Genomic DNA, 22442 nt, shown 5'->3' with positions numbered 1-22442 from the left:
TTTGAGAATGGGGAAGAATCACTGTAATTATGTAATATAAAAATATTTCTTCCAAGAGAAACCAATTAAATAGCTATAGGGGCTCTTACTCCATAGAAAGTAGGGACTAGAACTACAGTAAAAACATATATAAGAATATCACTGATGATTGGAGAAGGGACATTAGTTGAAGTGTTGGGAGAAAATTTTGTCTTCTCTATAAAAAGAGTGCTGAAGTTAAACTTGGTAATTATAATATGTTAAAATCAGCTTACTATGCTAAAATTAACTTCTATGAATTCACAAACTTATTTTATATTAAAGCAGAAATAATACTGAGTGTACAAATTTTAGCCCAGTAAATACTGTGACCAATGAATTAAGTTGTTTGTGGGTGGCTATGTTAGTATTTATTAGAAAGAATAATTCGCTGCAGTGATATAATTTAAAATTGACATTTCCCAGTCAAAGAAAATAAGTTCCCTATTAGTTATTGTGACTTTCCTAGACATTGTGACGGTGACTGGTTTTTTAAAAAGAGGCTAAAACTTAAGTCATAAAATTTTATGTATATTTCATGATCAGAATTATCTACTGATAATCAACAGTTACCCTTTTGTGGTTTTAATAAAGGATACTATCCCTTCAAAGTAAACTTTGTTAAAATGAAGGCATATAAGACTTAAGCATGAGAAAAGTTCCTCTGTACTCTTATGTTCAAATACAATGCCAATTACTTATTTCCTGAAATGTAAGAAAAAGATCACTTTCTAAGCGAGAACAGAGAGAGAAAATGAAAAGAAAATCTTTGACCCAAAAGGTTTCTTTATGCCTGTATCTCTCATTATCCCAAAAGAGAAGCAAAATGGAAGCCATGTGTTCTTACATTACTTATGTTGCTTCATTATAGAAGCATGTTCAGTTTTCACTTTCCCAATTTTAACTCATGACATTTCATTAAATTGAACTCATAAAAACCTGGGAATATATAAAGTTGGATATTTATCTTATTGAACACAATTCAAATGAAGAACTCCACAAGAAATATTTATTGAATGTTTTATTTCAGATTAATGTATCGATTCTGCAAATTCCTTAAAATTAAAAGTGACTAAGCCCCTTGTGTGTTATTTCCTTTAGCTAGAAAGTGGGAAGGCAGAAGAAGGGGTCAATCTGTGCAGTCTGTGAGAAGAGGCGCTATGAAACAGATGGGTGAACAGAACCGCTGGAGTGAGCAGAATCCTAATTGAGCACACGCAGACATGTGGAAGGAGTTAGTATTAGTAAGAAAAGTTAACATTCTTAATAACATATTACGAGCCAAAGACTGGCTGAGCTCTGTACATGTCCAATATCTCATAACACTCCTTGGAGGAAGATTCTATTATTATGTCCACTGAAACGCATAGAAGTTAAGCCCAAATTCACAAGGCAAGTAAAGCACCAGGTCTTCCTGACACCAAAATCCACAAATGGATTCAATTACTCTTTGATTTTTACACCTGTATTTTTCCAAAATAAAGTATCCTTGTTATATGAAGTTAAAGGGTACAACAGGATGAAGAATTTGATGCTATATTCTTATTTGTTTTGTATTTTATCTAAAATAAATTTTTTTCCTCAATTGGGCAACCATTATTTCTCTCTCCTATGAAGTTAGGAATTTCATTACACTAGTTCTGGTTGAATAGGTATTGTGATGAATTTCTTTCTCCATCCAAAAATGAAATCCTTGTTCTAGAACTTCAACTTCCTAACTTCCTAAGCAAAGAGTTATTCTGGCTACACAGTCTTCCAATTACAGACAAAATATGATTATATGAGGGTATCAAAACTCTGGGGTAATATTACAATACACTCTGCAGCATAGTATAAGACAGTGGTCCCCAACCTTTTTGGCAACAGGGGACTGGTTTCATGGAAGACAATTTTTCCATGGGATGGGGAATGGGGGAGAAATGGGTTTCGGGATGATTCAAGTGCATTACATTTATTGTGCAAACCTTTCTGCTACTGATAATCTGTATTTGCAGTCACTCCCCACCATTAGCATCGCTACCTCAGCTCCACCTCAGCTCATCAGGCATTAGATTCTTATAAGGAGCGCACAACCTAGATCCCTTGCATGCAGTTTATAGTAGGGTTCATGCTCCTATGAGAATCTAATGCCGCTGCTGATCTGACAGGAGGCGGAGCTTATGCGGTGACAGGAGCAATGGGGAGTGGCTGTAAATACAGATGAAGCTTCTCTTGCTCACCCACCGCTCACCTCCTGCTGTGCAGCCCAGTTCCTAACAAGCCACAGACTGGTACCAGTCCACAGCCCAGGGCTTGGGGACTGCAGCTATAAGATACACCTCTTGACAGATTTTTTAAAATGACAACTAAAAATATTTTCATGCTGTATTTTAGTATTATAATAGTGTTCAACATAAAAACTTATTGACCTGCTCTGCTTTATCCACATTTTTCATTATCAACAATTTTATTTCAGAAAGGGGTAAAAGCTGTTGAAACATGAGTATGTGAATCTTAACACGGAAAAAGCAGCCCAGCAATAGTGATTACATGTCTGGTCTTTGGAAGTAAACAGGCTTGGTTCAGATTTAAGCTCTGCTGCTTACAAGTTTCACATGACCTTCAGCAGGTACTTATTTAACTTCCCTAATTCACAGTTGTGTCATCAGTAAAACAAGGATAGCAAATCCTTTACTTAACATGGCATGTTAAGAAATGAGTAAAGTAATTTATAGAAAGGGCTTAGCACAGAGCCAGGCACTTTAGTAGAAGCATGATGCATGGCAACTACTCTTATTTATGAATTACTTATATTTCAGGATAAAATTATCTACTCTTTTTTTTTTTTTTTTAAGTTAACCTGCTTTCTTCAACTATTAAAATAGCTTTTGTTTATTTACTTATTTATTTTTTTATTTACATTTCCAAGGAGGGAAATACAACAGCTTTTAGAGCAATGGTTCTACCCACAGACTGCAGTCGGACTGCCTGGGTTCTTACCCAGATCTTTTACTAACTAGCTGTGTGGGCTGTAACCAAGGGAGTTTCTATGCTTGTAGAACAAGGATGTATTAATAGTTATAGCACCTCCATAGCATAGGGCATTTCGGGCATTAAAGGAGCTCATGTAGGGAAAAGCACCTAGAAAAGTACCTGGAATATAGTAATTTCTCTTGGGATTCAGAATTTTCAAGAACCAATTTATTTCAGTTCAGGCCATTTCGTTAGCCTGAACTGAAATACAATCATAGTGAAATCTTACTCGAGAACACTCGGCTTTTAATTAAGACAGTGGAATCCACTTGAATGGAAAAACGTATTCTTTAAGAGTCGGCATTCTCTCTTTCTCTGTAATTATGTGTCATGTTTTAGATATCTTACTATCTTACTCTAATTATGTTTTGTGGTAAATATTAGGGAAACAAACATTAGAAGAGTAAATGTATAGTAAGAGGATGGCAGCTGATGCACGCAGCTGTATTTTCTTCCAGTTTACTTATTTTTCATATAAAAACAATCCCTAACCCATTATGTTTCAACCAGTCCCAGTCTGTTAAAAGCAATATTGAAAAAAATATGAAACAATGAATTATTCTGCCTCAATTCAGGGCTTTACTGATTTCAGCATGGAGCTCTAAATCCAGCATGAATGGAGGCAGCAGAATATGCAATGTAGAATGTAGAAACATGGGCATCCCAGTCGGGAAGCTTGGATTAACAGTCACTGTAGGGCCCAGCACATCAGAGCGATCCTACCATAGCTCAAGTGCAAAAGCTCACTACTTAGTTTGGCTTAGCTTAAAATAACCTCACCTCTCTCTTTCCAAAACAGCTAATTCCAGTCTCATAGGGGCCTCAGAGGAACTGAAAAGGACTTGTACCTCCTAGGAACAAGTGGGGACACTGAATACGAGAAAGAGCTATAAAAAATGCAGGTTTTTCTGTTTTGAACATCAAAAGATGTCTCTGTATGCCCCTAGGATTTTTTTTTTCTTTTTTTTTTTTAAATTTCTGGGCTGTCAGTCATGCACAGGTAAGAAATCAGTCAATGAGAATCTCAGGGGTTACACGTCATAGGAACTTTAAAAGGATACTCAAACAGCTCCTAAAATGCCACCTACAAATGAAGTGGCGACAGTACTTGAACAGTTTCAGGACAAGGAGGTCACCACCTTCAAAGGGACTTCGAGAAGATGGCAAATAAAACCAGTGGAAACAAAACTTTCATGTCTATGTTTAACATTCAAATAAAGAGTTTTAAGTTTAAATTCCTTTTGAGATGATATAATGGCAATAGTTTTACTGAATGATGTTTTCATAAACATGGCCCAGGAGAGGTAAACACAGTTTACCATTTATCTAACAAATAAAAACATTTTGCTTAATAAGCCTATTAAATTATACTTTAGCATAAGGAACATATGCTAGTAAAAGAATATAATAGAAAGAATACAGTGAATAAATACAGTGGGTATCATCAAGATATCAAGGAAAAACCCTTCAGCAATTCATCAATCCTTTTATGAAATGAAAAGCCCTAACCAAATAAGGTGAGGCTTGGGAACTAAAGATGATGTATCTTAAGAGTAAGACTACACTACCTTTTTGTTGTTGTTGTAGAAAAGAGAACAGATGTCATTGCTTTTCTACTCTGTATAAAAGAGTCTCCTGCATTAGGAATTGATGATATTCAAGGAGATAAAATAACATCTTGCTACAATATTGTTCCAACAATCTCACAGGCATATAACAATAACACAGTCATCTTTTCCTTACACTCTGAATAGTTGCCTTGGTGTCACAGCGGTTGGCATTAAAACTGTGAGTGTTTTAACTTAAATTGAGCTTCTTTTTGGTGCACACAAACAACTACACAGATTTGACTCAGATTCCCAAGAATTGGAATATTTAAAAACTTCCACAGCTTCTAATTCATACCTAGCAGCCCACAAACAAAAAAGGAAAAGAGGCTTTACAATAACCAGAGATTGCCTAGTCACTGAAATTACTTTCTTCAATATTCAACGCTAAGCTGATCCAGAAAACCTTAGGAGGCAAAACCAAGTTCCCAAAGATTACTAACCAACTTTTGTAATCTTATAGAATTTTTGGCTCTAAATTTTATTCAGCTTGACGTGATAGTTTTGCAAAGTAAATAGATTTATATATGCTTATAGTTTCATATTTTACGTTAGCTTGTTTTCCCATCTGTTTAATAGGGTACAGAGACTTGGCTTTGGTGTGACTGACAAAATTAGATTCGCGCTAAAAATATAAATCAATTGATGGCTGCAATTCCTGCCACTGCTCTATGCAATTCTCATAGTGGAAATGCTGGTCCTACAACTTGAGAAGCCATTTTAATGGCCTGTAATGAACTGAACATACTGAATTTTGTCATTAGATCAGCTTAGCAGTGGGCATTTGCCTTGCAAGGAAATACAAGCACTTGGCAGGCATTTTAAAGATGCTTTATTGTGTTTCAGTGGTTATGTCTAAGCAGGCTTAAACAACTTGGGAGCTTAAAACAAGTGATTTTTATAGAGATAGCACCTAATTTAGAACACAATTACAAGCAGCTGTAGGACAGATTTCATGAGAGTAAGGCTATGTGGGATGGATGCCCAGCGTTTCCCAACTGATAATTCACTGTGAATTATTACTCCAGAGAAAGGTGTTTACATGCAGTAGTGATTCCCAACACTTGGTTTATAAACCCCTTGCATCTGTCACCTGGGAGCCTTTGTTAAAAATGAAGATTACTGGATGTACCTTCCATTTCCTAAACCAGTATCTCTGGGAGCCGTGCCTCAAAAGTCACATTTTAAATAAGCACCTCAGATGATTCTGATGCAAGTCAAAGTTTGAGACCTACAGACAGTTTTATTAAGATATCTAGAGAAATACACATATTCTTTTATTCGCCTGCAGACAGGTAGAGACTTAAGTCACCAGTCCCCAGGAAAAGCTACGCCACTCACTGGTAGAGCCCTGCGCTCCATCTTGCTGCCTGGAGCACTGTGATGAGCTTTGGCCGTCCAGCGAGGGTAGCATCTTCCCACTGAGTGCACTCGGCACACCACAGACACTCCTTAGGCTTCTGACGAATTAATGGATAACCGGGACAGGACTGTGTGCCCACATTTCTATCCAGATAGGCAGTGGGAATTCAATCCACCCATTTGACAAGTCTCTGCAGGAAACAGATCCAAGCAGCATTCGCACACCTACAAGCAGACTCAAGGTGGGAGCCATCGTAACGTGGGGCAGAGCTTCCCAGCGAGGATGCCCTGAGCCCTAGGGTCCGAGTACCCTGAGACGTTGAGCCCCGCAGCCCTCCACGCCCCTCTCTGGCTGAGAGGCAGCCTCATCCATTTCCTTGGTGTGCGATGTAAATGTTGTCATTTCTTTGGTATCATTTTCTGTGTGGGTCGCCAGGGAGCTAAACAGCAGTTTGGGAAACACCACCCTAATTAATAAAAGAGTACAGGTATGTATTTGGGAAATTTATCTCATCATTTCATAATCACTCCTTAGACACCTGGTGTGGTGATCTCACAATGTTGAGAACGTAGCAATGAAAAAAAAGCATATGGCTACCCTCTTAGTCTATATAACTGATAAGTCTCCTTTGAAGACTGATGGATGATGACTCAAGGTCACCGCTGAATGCAAGGCAGTACGCTGGGTGCTACAGGTAACTCAGAGAATAAGGTAATAAGGCCTCTGCCTTTAGGGAGCGCGTCATCAAACAAAGTACACAGACTCTGAAGAAGTGTTTACACAAAAACGTCAAGAGCATCAGGACGTGTGACATGAAAGCATGGAATGAGGGACTTGGTCTACAGTCTGGAGGGTCAGATAAAAGCTTCCCTGAGGAAAGGACAGTTTATCTGAAGCCTGAAGATGAGAGATTAGCTAGGAGAGGGCAGAGATGGAGGTTCTAGGTGGGGGGAAACAACGTCTGAGGACCAGGGTGACAGAAGCATTCAGTTGAACAAACAGCCCGCAGAGACAAAGCTGGAGAGCTAGGCAGGGGCCACACAACACAGGACTTTGTAGGCCATGCCAAGAATTACAGTCTTAATTCTACAGTAATGAGAAGTCATTGAAAGCCCGGAGTGGACTCTAAGGCTCTAGCCTGGAAGACTGTGGTGGGCGGCGGCAGGCCCTCAAATCCGAAGTTTAAGGAAGTCCCAGGGAATCTGATGTGATGCCAAGTTTGGGAATGACCGCTATGAAGATTAGTTTCCCAGCAACTAATTGTCCAGCAGGTGGCCTTTACAATAATGTTATGGCATGCAAAGGATATACATTCCTTGCAGTGCTAACTTATTCTAGCACTACTAAATCAGCTCCTGGATCAAATGCAACACCAGCACATCACTCGTTCTGGGAAGTATCTGGCATCTGGAACGGAGAGTGGGGAATGGATGGTGCAGCAGACACCTGTTCCACTTGGGCACAGCTGGAGGCCTGAGGGCCACCTGTCCCACCTGCGCTGCTCTCCCGCAGGGCTTCCCTGGCCCTGGCTGCTCTGCCTGCTATGCAGCGGGGCCGCGTGCTGGGGAATGAACACGCACCACCCTACTCTGTGACAGAAGGGGACTGGAGTTTAAGCAGTTCAGCTCGCACATCCCTATGGTGGGCTTGAGAGGGGTGGTTTACATGGACCCCCAGAGTTTTCCCAGCAGGTTTGTGTTCCTGCTGTGGATGGAGGTAACCAGCTTGACAACTAAGCTTTTTCTGGCTGCCTTCTCTTCCCCGTCTTACTCTCTCACTCAACTGCTGATATTTTCTTGACCTCCCAAGTAAACTACTTGCAATTAAATCATTAAATCCTTGCCTCACGGTTTGTTCCCAGGGGGTGCAAACCGTCTGTTGTATGCCAAAGTGTATTAAAAAAAAAAACAACAGCAAAGTCTGGCAACCAAATTTTAGTAAATTATCAAGATTATGCAAAAAAAAATTCTTAAAACCTGAGTGGGGAATTATATTCAAGTGATTACATCCAAGAAGAGATATAATCTCTTCTTTTCTTTGAAGGAAAAGAAGAGAAAATATAATTCGATATTATAAGAATCATCTTGTCCGAGCAATCTATTCAAAAGTTTAACCTAGGAATATCAAAGAAATGGTCCAGCCATTCATTTACTCCTAAGGAATAAAAGAAATACTATGAAACAAATAGGTAATTCCTCTTTCAACAACATTAATACAAACTAACATTTATTGAGGGCTTATCACTTATTAGCCATTACTCTAGGAGCTTTACATTTATGGGTTTCATTTACATAATCCTCACAAACCATGAGATTCAAAGCAAATAGCTATTGAGTAATTCATCCAAGATCACACACTGAACAAAATTTAATCCAAGCAGCGCCCCGTGCTCCTAACCACCAGGCTGTGCTCCTCCACGGAGGACAAGCAAGCACTAGAGTGTGCTCCTGGGGTGCTGGGCTTGAACTACTTATTCATCTGCTCCTTGGGTCTACATCAGAGAAATAACTAATATTAAGAGCTACATTAAGAGATGAGACGGTCATGCTTGGAGAATGATGTCTTAAAGCAAAGCATTAAACTTAAATGGGGGGAAAAGTTTGTTTGTATCAACTTTCTACATCCAAAGTGTCTGTGTCTTTCATTGGTTAATGTATCTTAAACTGTAACTAAGAAAGTACTAAACACAAAAAGGTTTGCATCACTGACAACATTTACTTAGGAAAATAACATTAGAGGAAAATACCTAGAAGAAACAAGAATCATCTTCGTGTAATACTTAGTATAGCACCTAGAAAATGCTTAATAACTATTTTTAATATATCCGTAATACTTTATTTTCATTTAGTTTTACTTCTCCATCAGAAATTATAGAAGCTTTAAGAAATACGAGATTATTTACTACCTCTGGGTTTTAAGTGATTAAATCCTTTTTAATTAAGCAGAAACCTCAGAATCCTCATCATCTTTTTTATTCTTCAGCCTCTGAGTATGCTGTTGATTTACTGTTCTGTCTCTTGCTTATGCGGGAAGAAATATAGAATTCTATATAAACAGCTGGAAAGTCTAAGTTACAGCTCTTTTACATTTCCTACATATTAAAACCACAGCTGTGGCCAAAGCTGGTACAGAAAGTGAAAGTGAGGGTCAAGAATTTATGCAGGTGACTTCAACCCTGGGCCCTAAAGAGCAAGGCTCCATGGTTTCTATGGGGAGGCGTGAAGTCCTCCCCAGATGGCTGCGAGCTCAGTCCTACCACTGCGTCTCAGTCCTGGCTGAGCTCAGGCCAGAGGCAGGTCCCTGCCGCTCTGCCAGGATCCTCCCACGAGACAGACATGGACACCTCTGACCATTCATAATAATAAAATGAGACACTTTGAAATTAAAACATACATACACACACAATTTGAAACGTAATATCGGTAATTATGTAACATGCTTAGGATTTTCCTGAGGTGGGGGAAAAAAAAGGAAACCCATTGGGAAACAAATGGAAGGACATTTCTTTACCTTTTAAAGATATCAGTTCTAGCCTTGGATTACATTCAAAGTTATGGTTTATAAGAGACCAACAAGAAGGTAGAAATGCTCTCTGACCTCCTGGGGAAATGTGAGTCAGGATGGAAGATGTGGAGCTTCTAGGATGGGGAGGAGATGGGTGGGAGAAGATTTCTAAGACCAGTCTTGCCCCATATCTCAACAGTAATCCAACCTGCTACCCCCAGCACCTTCCGAGTGGAGCCCTTTCAGCAGATCACTAGCAAACGGGCTGCTTCAGACGTGTTCATTCCCTGCCAGACTCCTGGGGCCAGAAAAAGGGGAGGCAGCAGCAGGTAGGCTCAGCTGTCAAGTTCAAGTACTGCTTTGTACACACACACACAGTGACATACGGCAGGGCCACACATTTCGTTCTACTGTGGACACTAGAGTTGACAATCCTAATTGACAGTCAATACAGGGTCTCAGTGAGTAAAGGCTTTGACTAAAACCCTAAGGAGAGGATGGGTATTTTCGAACCTACTCATTTTAGAAGAAAACCTACAAAAAAGTGAGAGGGGGGAGGAAGAGTAATGGCAAGTCAGAATTCACTGACTCTAATGATGGTATAGGCTAAAAATACGTATAATTTTAAAAAAGATTTAGATATGAAACATCCAATGGGTTACTATAGAAAACTTAAACCATCAGAGATTGTCCCCTTAGTCACAAATGACAACCATGAGGAAGAACCCTGACCATACCCGAAGAGAAGACCTAACACTGGAATGATCAGCTCTGCTATAAAAACTACCGTATTCTCACATGGATTTAGAGCTAAAAAGGAACCCAAGAAATAATCCAAACCAGCCATCCATTTGTGCTGTGAGGAGACTCTGGCCCCAGGGATCTGGCCTAGGAGCCCAGTTATTTTTTTTTTTTTATTTTTTTTTTTTTGAGACAGAGTCTCACTCTGTTGCCCAGGCTAGAGTGAGTGCCGTGGCGTCAGCCTAGCTCACAGCAACCTCAAACTCCTGAGCTCAAGGGATCCTCCTGCCTCAGCCTCCCAAGTAGCTGGGACTACAGGCATGCACCACCATGCCCGGCTAATTTTTTCTACATATATTTTTAGCTGTCCATATAATTTCTTTCTATTTTTAGTAGAGATGGGGTCTCGCTCTTGCTCAGGCTGGTCTCGAACTCCCGAGCTCAAACGATCCGCCCACCTCGGCCTCCCAGAGTGCTAGGATTACAGGCGTGAGCCACCGCGCCCAGCCTGGAGCCCAGTTATTGAAAAGCATATGAGAGGCACCTGCCAGCCCTTCTGTTGATATTTCAAACAATATCTTAGCTTTTGAAATCTAAACTCTAGGTATTCTTAACACTTTTTTTTTTTTTTTTTGAGACAGAGTCTCACTTTGTTGCCCGGGCTAGAGTGAGTGCCATGGCGTCAGCCTAGCTCACAGCAACCTCAAACTCCTGGGCTCAAGCGATCCTACTGCCTCAGCCTCCCGAGTAGCTGGGACTACAGGCATGCGCCACCATGCCCGGCTAATTTTTTCTATATATATTTTAGTTGTCCATATAATTTCTTTCTATTTTTAGTAGAGACGGGTCTCGCTCTTGCTCAGGCTGGTCTCGAACTCCTGACCTTGAGCGATCCACCCGCCTCGGCCTCCCAGAGTGCTAGGATTACAGGCGTGAGCCACCGCGCCCGGCCTTAACACCTTTTTAGTCAATGAACTCTGTATCTGTAATTACTGCTATGTAAACTGCTAAGTTTTATTTGCTTTAAAGTTATATTTCTTCAAGCAATTCTCATTTTGGGGTGTTGCCATTTGGTAAATGAGTTTATGTTATATTTGTCATGGTTTCAAGAATTTTAAAAATCTGGTTGGGCTTGGTGGCTCATATCTGTAATCCCAGCACTTTGGGAGGCCAGGGAGGGAGGATCACTTGAGGCCAGGAGTTTGAGAGCAGCCTGAGCAAGAGCGAGACCTCATCTCTACAAAAAAACCCAGAAAAATTAGCCAGATGTAGTGACATGTGCCTGTAGTTCCAACTACCCAGGAGGCTGAGGCAGGAGGATCACTTGAGCGCAAGAGTTTGAGGTTGCAGTGAGCTACGATGATGCCACTGCACTCCAGCAAGACCCTGTCTCAAAAAAAAAAAAAAAAATTAAAAAAAAAAAAAAAAATTAAAAAAAAAAAAAAAAAAAAGGAATTCTAAAAATCACCACTGTTGTTAATAACTGAAGAAGCTGTGGTTCCCCCTTACCCCATCCATAGGGCAAAACTGTTTTTCTGTAAGAATAACGATTATAAGGATAATGATACTTGACTTTAAATGCCATTACTCTGATAATGTTTCTGTGAATTGGAATCATATTTACTAATTCAAATGTCTACCTGGTTTATCCAGAATAATGGAAGTTAAAAAATATAAAGAATTACATTGTCTTAGGTTCCAAAATACTTCATAAAAGAGACCCCAAAACCTTAGCATCAAGAAGCATCTTTCTCCTAATCTGCTTTCTTTATCCTCTGTTAATATAAGGGCATGGACCACTTACTTAAAGATATATCAAACAAATTCGGTTTTTTACTTAATAATCCACTGTGGCTAAACATTCCAACTCAACTCTACAAGTGAAATCAAAACTAAATGAGCTTAGAATACAATTAACATATTAACAATTAAATGAAATATTATATATGCGAGTATGTGGCATAAAATGAGCACTAAAAAGAAATAATGTCTGGTTTTCACAAGGAGTCTGCCACCTTTCTAATAAAAGTTGGCTCCATATAAGTATTGATTAATTATACAGAAATATGAACTGGCATGCAGCAAAAACGGCTGGAATTTTCAAACCTCGAATACCAAGCAGGCTCAAATAAAAGAAGAACAAGTCGGGGGTGCAGAGGTAGGAAAAAGAAAAAAAGAAAAAAAAAAGAACAAGTAAGAGAAAACTCTGCCTGATTTAGACATGCATTTATAAACCCTAATTAAAAAAAAAAAAAGTCCAAGTACCAATCCGTACCATCATTGCACATTAAATTAGGTATATTTTTAACAATCTATAAGAAAACACCACCATAGAACATAAAAAACATTTAAGATAGAAACCTCTTTCAATCAGAGAGCTTCTAAACAATTCTAATATTATCGTTTTAATTACCTGATTTCTGGTGATGAAGAGCTCTCATTTGTGTCTGTCCTTTTATTTCTTGGAAATGATGGACTGGCTGGAGGCATCTCACCACTTAAGCGATCAGGGAAAATACGGTCTTTATTCAAATTGATTTCTGAATAGGGACAGTTGGCAGCACTAATAGATTAAAAAGGAAAAAAAAAAAACATTTCCATTAGACCCTACTTAAACTTGTTCCAATCAAAATGACAGGCTACAGAATATAAAATTCCAAAATTCACCTGATTATGTTACACATATTTATATGTGTATATGTATGATTAGACATATAGTAACAAATATTTTATCTTTCAAACATAACTTAAGTAATATTCTAAAAGACAATATATCTTTGCACTAGATTTTAAGTAATCCACTGCAATCTTTGGAACTGAACAATGGTCACTGAAGGACTCTCTCTGTGAATGTCTAGGAACAATCAACCCCAAGAAAGAAATGCTTAAGACATTATTGGAGGGTTGGTGGTAGAGGTGGGGGAGAGAGATTGATCAGTGGAGTAGATCTGTTCCTAAGGGGATCCTCTGGGCCCAGGGCGGTCATAAGCTATTTAATTCCCTTTATTCAACAGCTACTGCCCCCCAAAGGAGGGGGATCCCCCATAGAACATTCCTGTCTCCAGGTCCAGATCTATCCCTGATGTCCTAGAAAAAAAAATTGAGATATAGATATACATATCTATCTATCTATATATATATTTATCTATCTCAATCCATAGCTAATCCTGTCTCCAACATGAAAAAGTACCAGAGGCCAACTTGGATCATGACGCATCTAGCTCATCTGCCTTCCATCTGTGACTACTGGCTGGCCTCTCAAGGTCTCATTTGGTGATCATTCCTGTTACCCCAGCAGAGGAAACTGAGGTCATTCACTGTCAGTCCAGTGTTAGTGAGCACACTCCTGTGCCTGGGCCTCAGCATTCCAGTCTGCAGAACAAATGGGCGACCTCTGTATCCCAGATCCCAATATACAGCAGCACCCCCAACTAACTGCCTGTCTTGCCTTCCTGTTTTTAGCAAGCCTTCCCAAATCTGGAAATGGTTTGGACCTAAGGTAAATTACATTAGTGTCTTATGTGTTCCTTTCTTCAGTTGAGGTGATGTTGAGAAAGTTGATAATCACCCAGGAAAATTTTTAAACAGTGTGTATCTACCCTCCACCAAGAGAAATCTGATACACCCTCCTGGGAGAAGGCGGAAAAAGTTTGAAAATTCTCCCAGGTGATTCTGATAACGGCCTATAAAATTTATCACAGACATCTCATAAGCAAAAATGCAACCTTTACTTTCTTTAACTATAGCTATTCTACACTGGTATCTATGCAAAAGAAGAAAGCAAATAACATCTGATCGTGTGTTGACGTAAATTTTATATAATGTTAACAATAACAAAAACAATAGTACTATTTGTGGAACACTTATGATATATCAAGTACCATGCTAAGTGCTTTACATGCAATATTTTAGTTAATCTTCCCAACATCCTACAAGGCAGGCATTTCATTTGACAAACTATTAGTAAGTAAGGCTTAAAAAGGTTAAGTAACATCGGTCTTTATTTCATTCATTTGTTGAACAAGTATTTACTGAGTATCTTTAATGTGCTAAGTACCTTTCTGGGCATTGGAAACTCAGTGGAAAATAAAAAGACAAGATCTCTGGTCTTAGGAAGCTGATATTCCAGGGAGAGATGGGCAGTACACAATTATACAAACAAATAAATTAGGTAACTTCACATGGCGATAAATTCCATGAAGAAAATAAAATACTATGACATGGAAGACGGTGTGAGGATGCTATGACACGGAAGACGGGGTGAGGATGCTATCATGGGGAGAGGAAGGGCCTCCGTGGAGAAGCCACATCTGAGCAGAGCCCTCAAGGTCAGCAAGACAACGGCTGGTCAACACCGAGGGGAAGAGCGTTCCAGGAAATAGGAGACACAGGAACAACTTAGCATGTTGGAGGGAAAGAAGATTTCAACAGGGCAGAATTGAAGAAAGAAAAGTTATAGAACGGAGGAAACGTAAAGTGGTCAGCTGTGGTGTATCTTCTGTGACCCCAAGAGGACCCGTGGATGGAGGGGAGATGACGAATGACAGAAAGGAAGGGCTCGAGAGTGGCCATCAGGTTTCTGGCTTGAAGAACTGGCCAGTAACAGAGACGCTTTTTTGTTGTTGTTTATTCTCTGAGATGAGAATGACTAGGGAGGAGTAGATTTGGGGGCAGTGTCAGGAACCGTGGAACGTTTATCAGCTGTCCAGGCAGAGATGTTGCTTGCCCAGGGTCACGGCAGTGAGGTCACTAGCGCCAGGAGCACACGGTTATATTCATCATGTTGGGGATGGGCACACTGTATTCCTTAATTTTATGCATTTAGCAATCAAGTGAGGGAAATCCCATCTCCAACTACGAAGTCTCTTTTGAACACAGCACTCCAAATGCTTCACAGGATCCTTCATGGGATCCTTGTACTAATCAGAGCTCATGGATATAGGTGACCAGAACCAATTCTGTCTAACTGGAGCAGAAAAAATCTTATGAAAGGGCATCTGATAGCTCAAGACGACGACCAGCACGTCAGGCCTGGCAGGAAGCAGGGTAGGACCAGTGTAGACACGGCCCACACAGGATGAGGCTGCTGGGGACACGGCCTGTGTGCCACTGTTCTAAGGTCTTGGCCCTCGCAGGCCCTCCTGTACTCCTCGATTCCACAGAGGCTGCAAACAAAGCCTGACCTGCTTCACATCATTCCTCAAGATGGACAGCCCCGTGGCAGCGTCTGTTTGGGTGCACTTGGGTCTCCTGGCTGACACATCTCCCATGCTCACACCTACTCTGGGGTAGAGAGGAAAGTCAGCTGGCTCCAGAAGTGGGAAGTGATGAAAAAACAGGATGTCACAAAATGCAAAAGGTGTTCAAGTGACAGGACAGGCACGAAGGGATGGATGGGGCTCTAGGTGGAACTGGGAACCTGGTTCCAAACCTGCTCTGCTGCTGGATCCTGTACTCAACAATGAGCACACACAGCTCCTGAGATGATTTTTGTCGTATGTGAAATGAAGATGACAACAGCAAAAATGACCATGGGTTGAGTGCATTACGCAGGCTAAATTACCTGCATTATCTCGTTTAATTCTCACAACCCTGAGAAGAGTTTCTATTACAACGCTCATGCTGCAGATGTAGAAACTGAGGCTTCAACAGGGGAACTTGCTCAGAGTCACTCGGTTAGTTCCTGATGGAATTAGATGAGGAACCCTGGCTGTCTTGTAACTGCTACACTATATGGGTAAATAGTGCCTTGCAATATTGAAGAACTTCCTTATTCCTAACCCATGACAGTGAAATCCATCTGAGAGTACCATCCTCTAGCAAGATGCTGCTGCCGGCCCTCTATACTGCATGTAGCTAACATGTACTGTATTCTTACTACGTGCTAGGCACTGCTTCAAGCATTTTATTGGCTTAAGGTCACAGAGTTTTGTAAAATAATTCTTACCTGATGATCTTACAGGCAAGCCAACCTACAGACATGGCCAAGTACTTCACTATCTCATCCACTCCCGTTAACTACCCCTAGGATAAGAATTACAGTGAAATCCACAAGTAATCATGTTTTCAAGGAGTTGGAATCACTCCTGTGTCTGTCACTTAAAAGAGCACCAGAGATGTGAATTGTATCATGTTAGAAATACTGTGTATTCTATTTGGTATTTCTTCTGTTATGTATAAATATAAAGTTATTCACTTCTAAAACTGTATGAACTTTAAAAACTCGCCAGTGCTGATTAAACATCTGATTAAGCACCTATGGAAAGAGTCAAATTCGTTACATTTATACATTCTAGTTTCTCATGAACTGAGTTTCTAAGTGACAAAACTTCAGTAAGGTGTGGCTCATCACATAACGTGTGTGTATTTGGTCATGGGTACATACATGCATACACATACATATAACTCTTTACCATATGCAATCCCTGAGAAAGAAGGATAGATCCACACTGTTTTCTACTGAAGTACTTTATTAGGGTGCATCCTGTACTATCAGCAAATTATACCACATCAGTTAAATATGCAAATACTTGTCCCACTGGCCCCTCTAAGGAGGCTGTTTTTCCTAGGAAAGAGGGGTCCAGCTCATTAGGGCAGGAGGAAGGAGTACCTTATTCACTGCTCTCCACTGCCACCTTAAAATCCCTTTTACTTATATTTATTTAAACAACTGGGCAACATCTCCAGTTTTCTAAGTGCTCACACAATCATTCTCACACTCAGTGCTGAAAAAAAACAGTAAAACAACAACAACAACAACAACAACAAACACAACAAAAAAACCCAGGCAGGCTCTATCAGGCACTGTGCTGTGCACTGGGTGCCCGGCTAGCAGTTAAGAGTAAAGGTTTAAGTGCCGTCCAGGCCTGGGTTGACCCCGGTTCTGCCAATGTTCCATCTTAGGTGCTCACTTCACCATCTCAAATCTCTGTCTCTTCATCCGTAAAACAGGAATTAGAACGGTGCCCGATTCACAGAGTTGCTATGAGATTAAATGAGATCATATATGTAAGTCCTTGGAATAGTGCCTGGAACGTAAGAAGTCATCAATAAATCCTACCAATAATCCTATTAGTATTATTATTTAAAAAGGAAGGGGGACATTTAGCCCCTATTGTGTAAAAGAACATCAGCAAAAACAAACAGCATTGAAAACTCCGTAACATGGCTCACAATGAAGGCTATGCTTCCCTCAGAAAAGGCTGATGCCTCTCAATGATGGCTATGCCACTCGTGCGCCTATGAGAATCTGTTCACAGCAGACCGACCTCCTGAGAAGGTGGGGCCCTCTCCTCTGTACGGCCTATCACCGAGCCCAGCACGTGGCACAGAGCAGGCAGTGGGCAAGTGTTTGGGTGTTCAATGGATGGATGGATGTTCCATGGATGGATGGATATTCAATTAATACAATGTTCACAGCTTGCAGGTGCACATCCAGGGTTCCCATGGTTTAAAACATTCCAAGGATTTCATAACTATCCTTTAGAGGTTGTTGGAAATACTCTGTTTTTTTTCTTTTCTTGTTTTATTTTTCCAAGATAAAAACCTTACATGGAAAAAATTTACTCTGAAAGCACTAGATATGTAGAATATCTACTTTTACATGAAAACTTTAGTTTTCCTTTAATCTCCTCCCATTACTTGACCTCTCAGTAGGCCAAATTGACAAAGGAAAACAGCACGACACAACCGATATTAATCTTCCCTTGCTATAGAAATAGAATTTAGCAATCTGGCTACTGAATATCCCTAGAGATGAGAATACCATATCCACATCCAAATCTTTCACTGATCATTTATATTTCAACATTAAAACAAGAGTCACATTCTCAAATGTCATTGTTCAGACACACATTCTGCTTCTAACACTTATTAGATCAAATCCAACTACTGCAATCTTCAGAGAAAGTAACAACAAATGCAAGTCAAAATAAAGTCTTTTGCTTATGTGTTCATAAAGTTGATTATTCTTGCTAAAAGAGAAAGTTTCCTTGTTATCTAAGCAAAGAATGCATGATATATGTAGTTTCTCAGTAAATTAATCCAAAGAGAATTTTCTCATTATATCTTCCTAAACACAGCATTCTCAGTAAGAACAAAAATAAATGCCAGTGAAATGAACCTTTCCAAGAATATCCATGATGCGGCAAGATATTCCACAAGTCTACTAATGAAACAGAAAACAGACTGTGCCTGTTAAGGATTAATATCCTGCCAGAAAAAGAGTTTTGAGTGTTGTAAATAGGATCGCATAGTCAGGGATTCTAAGAAAATCCAGTTCAAAGGCTGAGGAGTAGACAAGATCGCACTTGGGCAGAAGCTGGGACCTCCCACAGTTCTGTGAATTATACCCCTCATCCAGAGGCCCTTACCAATCAACAACTCTTCCCAAGGCACAGAATCTGCTAATTATGCCCTCTATTTGACAAGAAAAGGAATACGGCTTCTTTATCAATGCTTGTCTTCTAAGCCATAAGGTGTACTTCTGCCTCTCCTTCCAAGAAAATCAGTAATTCTCTATTACAGTTCCAATTATTCTAAAAGAGTTTCTTTACCATATTTCTCCATTAACTCTTCCATGAATCTTTCTCTTAGCAAGCATAACACTGCGTCCATGAAGAAATGCGCCAAAGATAACCACTGACACTTGGTGAAATGGGTACAGCCCAGCTGAGGGACCCTCAGAGGTCCACCTGCACCCTTGGGGAAAGGTGGTCCTGGTGAATAGCCAAGCCATCAGGCAGGGGAATGACGTCACCACAGACCTTGCTGTGAAAGGAGAACTTCTCCACTCAGACCTGGAGAAGTCACACACCACAGACTGCTGTAAGGTGTGTCATTCTCCCAGAAGACCAAAAAAAAAAAAAAAAAAAAAATTTAAACTTCCAATTGTACCCCAACAATGTACTGTCAATATTCACTTATCTAGGAATTTCTATGTTCTTTTCCTTTATAATTTTACCAAATTGCCTTTAGTGCAATGAATGTTTTTGGATTGTACAGTAAAAAGGAACGTACATCAAAGTTCCAATATTAGTTATTAATTTTGTATCTTATATTTTAGTTAAATTATGTACAGCTTTTATAGTTCCATTAGTCCATGTGTTCTCTGAAGGTTGGTCCGTGACTACCTCGTGGAGCACAGCCTTGGAGGCAGTTAGAGGGCAGTGGTCAAGAGCACAGACCCGTGAGCTCTGCTGGGCTCCCGTCATTAGCTGTTAAGTGAGGCCAGTTACTCAACCTCTCTAGTGCCATGGTGGCCTCATCAATACTAGGGGGAAAAACCCCAGTTCTTATGTGATAGGGTTGTTTTGAAAGCTATCCAATATATGCAAAGCAATTGGAGCAGTGTCTCATATGGAGTAAATAAATGCTCAATAAATTTTATTCTAACTGGAAAACTTACTGCTCAAAAATATTTACTGCATGAGTGAGTATATTATTGCTATGATTTGAATGTCCCCTCCAAAATTCATGCTGAAGTTTATTGCCATTGTGATAGTATTGAGGTTAGACTGTTAAGAGGTGATTAGGCCCCACTCTCATGGATGGATTAATGTTATCTCAAGAGTGGTTCATTATCACCAGAGCAGGTTGTTGTAAAAGTGAGTTTGGTCTCTTCGCCTTCCACTGTGGGATGCTGGAGCAAGAAGAGCCCTCAATCTTGGTGGCCCTTTAATCTTGGACTTTTCAGCCTCCAGAACAGTGAGAAATACACTTCTTTTCTTTATAAACTACACAAGCCAGGCATGGTGGTGGCTCATGTCTGTAATCCTAGTGACTCGGGAGGCTGAGGCAGGAGGATTGCTTGAAGCCAAGACTTTGAGACCAGCCTGGGCAACATAGCAAGACCCTGTCTCTAAAAAATAAAATTAAATAAAAATTAGCTGGGTACAGTGGGGTGTGCCTGTAGTACCAGCTACAAAGGAGACTGAGCCAGGAGGATCACTTGAGCCGAGGAATTTGAGGCTGCAGTGAGCCATGATTGTGCTACTGCACTCCAGCCTGAGTGATAAACCAAAACTTCATCTCATTCAATCATAAATTCATAAATAAATAAATATATATAAATAAATATTTAACAGACCACAACAGTCTCTGTGGTGTTCAGCTATAGCAAGACAAAACGAACTAAGACAATAATGCAAATTTAGCATACTCATGAATTATTTCTGGTATTTAGACTTATATAATATCTGAAAAATAATCCAGCAGGCTTCACTAGGCAATATTTAATAACTTCTAAGATGTAGCATTTTTAACTTTAAGTTCAAATTAATCATCTAACTTTTGGTTTACAGTCATACAAACAATGAAAATGATTTTTAAATGGATATTTGCAAATGGAATCATCCTGTCTACGCTCAGACTTTTTACTCTGGAACATACTGAACCTCATAAAAACTAGGGAGAAGTATTGCAAAAGGGAGATAAGCAGGATTTGAGGTTGCAAAGATGAAAGAAAAAGGAAACTATATTCAGATGAAAATAATAACACCAATTCTGCTATTCCTATTAACTCTTTCAGGAACAGGTAAAGCAATCTTCAAATTTTTAAAAAACCTAGATTCACAACCTGTACAAACTAGATAAACAAGGAATCATTGTTCTTACTGGGCAATCCAATTAATACATAGTTAGAACATTATATTGACAATTTATTATTTAAAAAGGTGATGCTTTTGTTCCTTATAAATCCCAGTTATATCACAGGAATTTCTTATTATTTCACTCATATTTTTAAATGTCTACAAAAGACTCCCAAATCACCTAAATACATAAAATTTCAAATAAATTGATTTTAAGTTACGTAGGAATAAGAGAAAAATATTAAAAAATGCTTTTCTGGCTAATGCATTCTCATGTTTGACTATGTATATTGTGCTTTTTGTGATCTCTGCTGCTAATCCACAACACTGTCATCTCTCATTCAAATTATTACATCACCTAATCATACGATATTCTACCAAATGTTTTCAAGAGGCCTCCCCTCTTCTCATTATTAATGGTCAACTCAAAATAACTAAAACTAGTCAGGTTGCCAAGAAAAGCCAAATAGCTAGAGTAAATCCATTTTAAATCGTGAATGCATTTTCTCCCAGGAAGATTTAACTACAGATATTCCCTTCATTTTACATGGTCACCATGGTAACCACATTTCTTATGGATCTGAATTTAAAATCAGTTCACATCAGTTTAGTATACACGGAAATCATTTTATACATATGGGACAGGTACCCTGTATGTGACCACGTAAGAAACCCTCATGTGAGTGGCAGCCACCACATACCTGTGAGGGCCCAGATGCCTTGCTCTCTTAAAATGGCCAATCCCTTTACATCCTGGAGTTGAGCATCCACCATGTTCTGAAGCTTCCATTAATTCCAAGGGGCCTATGAGAAAGCAACAAAAGAAAAGGGGGCAAAATGTTAAGAAAAAGCTGTAAGAGTCAATTAAGTGTCTGAGATCAGAATAAGAAAGAAGAAACTCCCTAAAAATTCAATTTTTGAACCAACATATATAAAAAGAAAAAGTAGATCCTGTAAAAATGAAAAATATCTTAAAAGTCTCTACTTCTAAAGGTTTTACCCTATGACTTTGTTCACACTACTTGTTTATTTTTCTTCAATAGTGAAATGGTAAATTTTGATCTAACATTATTCAAGATACCTAGATGTGAATTAATGAGAAGATGCAAACAATTTTTATAAAGTAAACAACATAATTAACACATGAATACTCACATACTAAGAAAACTTCAGATACTACCAGCAGAATCCAGACTAAAGTTCCAGATCCCTTATATGCTCTTTCTATGCACTTCCTTCTACATTTCAGACCCTCCCAATCCTGACCACCGAAACTAATGTGTACCCTACTGGATGTCGTTCTAAGCATTCAGATACAATCAGTTTTGTTTTATTTTGCCACATAAAAGAGACAACATTTATCTGTACTGTTTTCAAACATTCTTCTTTGGTTTTTAACTTCTTGTCTTATGTTTCCTTCGCGATATTAATATTCTTTATGACTGTTGCATAGTATGTATAGTATGGTGGGCCGTAATTCATTTAACCAATATTTGTTTGGAAGTTTTGTTATTTTAAACATGCTGCAATGAATACCATGTATATGTATTTCTGTGCTCTTATGCAGTTTCCATGTAGCATCCAGAAGTGAAGCCACTGGTCAGGAAA

The 22442-nt window shown here is 39.4% G+C and overlaps 1 protein-coding gene across 4 annotated transcripts in view; it reads right to left on the bottom strand.

The window, feature by feature from the left end:
• L3MBTL3 (L3MBTL histone methyl-lysine binding protein 3) overlaps positions 1-22442 on the bottom strand; it is a 110994-nt gene that overhangs the window by 19112 nt on the left and 69440 nt on the right. For all 4 annotated transcript variants that reach the window (XM_069487602.1, XM_069487603.1, XM_069487604.1 and 1 more), the window contains 2 exons: positions 21536-21638; positions 12659-12808 (listed from right to left, as the gene is read on the bottom strand). In XM_069487602.1, the coding sequence (XP_069343703.1) occupies positions 12659-12808; positions 21536-21638 (253 nt within the window). The remainder of the gene's footprint in view (positions 1-12658; positions 12809-21535; positions 21639-22442) is intronic.

The sequence above is a fragment of the Eulemur rufifrons genome, chromosome 15 (genome assembly GCF_041146395.1).
Source record: "Eulemur rufifrons isolate Redbay chromosome 15, OSU_ERuf_1, whole genome shotgun sequence".
NCBI lineage: Eukaryota > Metazoa > Chordata > Mammalia > Primates > Lemuridae > Eulemur > Eulemur rufifrons.
Note: the sequence above shows the minus strand (reverse complement) of the source record. Positions and strands in the feature narration are given on the sequence as shown.